The following is a 4999-nucleotide window of genomic DNA, read 5'->3' on the forward strand; positions in this document are numbered from 1 at the left end:
TAAAAGACCCTTGTAGTAGCTGATCATCCACAACACGGACAAGTTCTGCGGGAAATGCCTCAACAACCCACTGCCTCAGGCTTATTTCTCCAACAAAAAACACATCTGTGGGTCTCTTTCTAGTGAAGACTTCAAAGAGCATGATTCCAAAGCTGAATACATCACTTTTTCGTGAAGCTTTTGCCTGAGCCCCATACTCTGAAATTAAGGCATGCCTGATTAACTTAATTGTTCAATGGTTCAATAAGAGGTAGATTGAGCAAGAAAAGTGCTAGCTAGTAACAGTACCTGGTGCCATGTAGCCAACAGTTCCAGGCATGCTTGCAGTGATTGTAGAGCTGTCATCACCTAGTAACAACCTTGCAATGCCAAAGTCTGCCACATGTGCTGTCATGTCCTCATCGAACAACACATTGCTAGGCTTCAAGTCACAGTGCAAGACCACCTCGTAGTGTTCATGGTGCAGATACTCCATTGCCAATGACACATCGAGCATGATGCCTAGTCTCTCACTGAATCCCAATTCGGTTGTACCTTGAGAGTTGTGTAGCAGCATTTCTAAGCTGCCATTGGGCATGTATTGAAGCACCAATGCCCTAAATTCCAAGTTGGAGCAGGTATTGAGTATCCTCATTAGATTGCGGTGTCGTGCCATCCGTAGTACACCACACTCTGCATCAAAGCTTCTCATCGCTTGTTCTAGCTGCATGTCTAGAACTTTGATTGCAACAATCAAACCATTGCTTAGTTGGCCCTTGAAAACTTTTCCGAAACTTCCAGACCCTAGCAGGTTGCTCTCACTAAAATTATCAGTTGCTCGAACAAGCTCATGGTACGAGACCAGGTGATGGGTGGGCATGTCAACCATACCGGGAGAAGCAGACATCCCTTGCCGCTTCGTAATCTTCTTTCTGACTGTTACATATATGCAGAAAGCTACAAGTCCAATTGCTATGATGATAGTAGGGAGCATAATCTTCAGCATGCGGCCATTATTAGCTCTTTTAGAGTTACTTGGGCACATTGGAAATCCTAAACGTGAAGCACCACAAAGCCCTGAATTCCCCGTCAAGGATTGCTGACTAATATTTAAGAAGACACCACCTTCTGGTACTTGACCTTGTAGCTTGTTGAAAGACATGTTCAAGCTGGTCAAGATGGTGAAATTTACTAGGTACTTTGGTATTGTACCAGAGAGATTGTTATGTGATAGGTCCAAAGTTTGCAAGCTGGTTAGCTTGCCGAAAGATTCTGGAAGTGAATCATCAAATGAATTGTGTGACAGGTTCAAGTAGGCCATCGTTTGGAGTTGTCCAACCGAATATGGGATGCTACCAACCAAGAGGTTGGCAGAGAGGTCCATGCTGTAAATTTGATTCAAATTGCCCATATCAACCGGTAATGTGCCAGCAAAGAAGTTTCGAGACACATCTAGCTTAATGACACTGTCAAGATGAAATAAACTCGATGGGATTATTGATGATAACTGGTTGGCAGACAGTACCAGGTATTCTAACTTGGTGAGGTTACCAATCCCCTCCGGTATTGAACCAGACAATTTATTGTTGTAGAGGAACAAATGACCTATATTCTTAAGCATTGCAATCTGAGGTGGGATGGACCCAAACAAGTGATTTCCATCAAGGTCAAGCCACTGGAGATTCTCCATCATCACGATGGATTCTGGAATCTTGCTATCCAACTGATTCTTTGAAAAATCTAGCCATTCAAGACCTGTTAAGTTTGAAATCGTAGCCGGAAGTTCACCCACAAAATTGTTCTCAGATGCACTAAAAATCTGCAATTGGCTTGACAGGTTCCCCACATAGTTAGGAATGCCCCTGGTGAAATTATTTGAAGAGATGTGAAGAAACTGGAGCTTTCTAAAATTAGAAAAACGGGATAAGAAGCTAAGATCCCCCTCTAGGCAGTTCTCTGAAATATCAATACGAACCATAGAGTTGGTACTACCAATTGTTCTTGGTACCGATCCAAGGAACATATTATTGTTTAAGTGTAGGTATGCTAATTCAGACAGGTTACCAAGAGAAGCAGGAATGGGTCCGACTAGTTGATTGTCCGAGACATCAAACCAATTCAGTTGGTCCAACTGTCCAAATTCTTCCGGAATGGCTCCTGACAGCTTACAGCCATCTAGGCCTAGTAAACTTAGTTGAGTGAGGTTGCTAAGTGCAGCAGGAATTGGACCAACAAGGTGATTCTCGTCGAAAGAAAGGAAAGTGAGATGAGAAAGCTTGCCCAGCCACGTTGGCACAACACCCTCAAAGAAATTCTGGCTGAAGGAGATACCTTGGAGGTAGCTACAAGAGGAGAGCCCCGATGGAATCTCACCGGTGAATTTGTTGCTGTCCAGGCTGATTCTTCGCAACGCTGGTAGACTAAAACTTTCGTTGCTAGGAATCGGACCAGTTAAGTTGTAGTTGAAGTCAAGCCAGAGTTTAGTTAATCTAGAATGGTTGAATACGGATGGAGGTACTGGGCCGCTGAAATGATTCGCTTGAAGGACAAGGGACTTGAGCATTGGTAAGGAGCCAATACAAGATGGTATATGTCCTGACAGGCTATTGTTGGCGATGTTCAGGTAAGTTATCAGGGGCGTATTATTAAATAGATAGGTGGGTATTGAGCCGCTCAGGTAATTCCTCATGATACTGAAGTAGCTAAGACTCTGCAGGTTCTGCAGTTCTACCGGGATTGAACCAGATAGATGGTTAAAATGCAAGGAAAGAACATGAAGCCTTGTGAGGTTTCCTATGGTGGTTGGGATGCTACCTGATAGATCATTGTATCCGATATTCAGGTATTTAAGACGACGAAGCCGTCCTAAATCATCGGGGATGGAGCCTGTGAGATTTGTAGTCTCGAGGTTGAGAACAGAGAGGAAAGAGAGATTACAAAGGTGGGGACTGACTGATCCATGGAGGGGGGAGCCCGACAGTCTCAAAGCGGTGACGCGCTGCCGGCGCCGACTGCATGTGACACCAAACCAGTGGCAGAAATTCGTGCCGGTGGTCCAATTGCTGGCAAGGATGCCGAGAGGGTCGGAGAGCTGCGCTTTGAAAGCAAGCAGGGCAGCAAGATCAGTGTCGCTGCCATTGCTCTTGCTTGGACCAGGAGAAGAAGATGTGGGTACAGTGCAGAGCAGGGTGATCAAGAAGAGAATGGGTATGGATATGGATGGAAATCCAGGTGAGGCCATGTATGTTTGGGACAGAGATGCAAGTGTATGCTTTGGCTTTGGGCTGATGATGTCTTATAGATCCATGCATCAATCCATCTTAATATGGTGGGAAGGGTCGTTTTTGATAGTCTCCAGCTTCACAGTGGTGCTTTTGGCGTCAAAGACCACTAGGTAATATTTTTGTGGATTAGTGCAGAGATCCCTAACGGTGCCTGTGAGAGCTTTTGATATAGGAGGCTCCAGCTTTTCCAAGTGGTGCTTTCCACATCGAAGACCTTGACTTACGGTCAATCTCTGCTGGGGAGTGAACGCACATGCGCACTACTACTACTACGACAAGAGGAAATAATGGAGACAAAAAGCTTATGTTTGAGTAGTCACATAATATGTATTAGCAAGACCCAATTCAAAAGTTGTACTGTAGTATATTACAGAAAATATAAACCCACAGACTGTAGCACGTAGTACGTGTAGGTCCCCTGTCTTTGTCCATCTGCAACCGCTCATTTGTGTTGCTTTCTCCCCGTCAAAGCAATAAACGAAAAATATTTGAGATGCTTTTAGTTCTTTCAGCATTTAGATAGGAGCAGCACTGAAACTATAGACCATATCTTCCTCCTTCCTACTGATGATGATGATGCCCATTTACCAAGTCAAGTGCTAGGTATGTTTATACTACTGCTATCGGGCTGGACCACAATCTCACATTTCTTTCATTCGTCCACGATGATTGATGTGCTGGAGGGCACTGCAGCAGCTGTCGCGTGCTACTACAACACGACTATGACTGCCACCTGCCGAAAAAGATGGGTATAGGAAGGATTAGCAAATTACTTCGTCTCAGGTTATATTATGCAAAATTACTTCGTCTCTGTTATATAATGCAAAATTACTTCGTCTCGGTTTTATTACATAAATTACCTCAATGTTTCTGGAATATTATTTTGTTTCGATAAAGGGTGGACTTTATTAGCTCATAAAGGAGCATCAAGAAAATACAAACCAAAAGAACACACACCCGGCTTCTGCATAGCTAAGATGCACACAGTCAACACAAACGCACACACACAAAAAACACGGCAGCAAATAGCAAAGTCATATAAGACCAAAGCTATGCGTATCCGAGAAAAAAAATAAAAACCCAAAGTGATCAGAGCCACGATCAGCAAACTACAGTAAACACCATATTCACATCAATTATCTAATGGCACCACACGGACAACGAGGTTCTTCAACAGCAACGCCTTCAAGAAGGGAGCGACACTCAAGCGTCGCCATTACCAGATTCAACCACCATGGGCAGAATCTAGGTTTTCACCTTGAAGAATCAGTCAGAGCATATCTGGACAATGCCTTCAAGAAGCTAACGACGTAAAAAAACATCGCCATTGCCAGGAATAACCAGTTCGGTTCAGACCTAGGCTTTCACCTCGACTAGCATCACCATCGAAGTCATGTAAGTGTTGTCGCCACCACTTTTCCACGATCCAAGCAGTTGCATGCGATGTGACCGCCGCCACTACACAACCATTCCTCTGCGTCAAGTGGTCACCCATAATTTGCATCCCACTGCCGAAGTCAACCACTGGATCCTGAGATGGACCGAAGATCTTGCAATGACCACCGCTGTTGTGGAGCCGTAGGAGGTCGCTGCAGCACAGTGTGCAGTCACCCTCACTCGGTCGACCGAATCTGAATCACCACCACCAAGCCGTGGATCATAGCGCCGCGGGTGGTCACCACCAGATCCATAGTTGCCGGCCGTGAACCTTCATGGGATCGCGAGGTCTGGTAACC

General features: G+C 44.8%; 1 protein-coding gene across 1 annotated transcript; it reads right to left on the reverse strand.

Moving 5' to 3' along the window:
• Window positions 1–113: 113 nt before the first annotated feature.
• On the reverse strand, window positions 114–3553 carry LOC123176264 (probable LRR receptor-like serine/threonine-protein kinase At3g47570; the record flags this gene model as incomplete). The annotated part of the gene is given in 2 exon segments (XM_044590558.1): window positions 114–198; window positions 289–3553. Coding segments are annotated over 2 exon segments (3017 nt in total), but the record flags the coding sequence as incomplete, so codon positions are not given.
• Between the last annotated feature and the right edge of the window lie 1446 nt (window positions 3554–4999).

This window comes from Triticum aestivum, unplaced genomic scaffold (assembly GCF_018294505.1).
Source record: "Triticum aestivum cultivar Chinese Spring unplaced genomic scaffold, IWGSC CS RefSeq v2.1 scaffold116905, whole genome shotgun sequence".
Lineage (NCBI taxonomy): Eukaryota > Viridiplantae > Streptophyta > Magnoliopsida > Poales > Poaceae > Triticum > Triticum aestivum.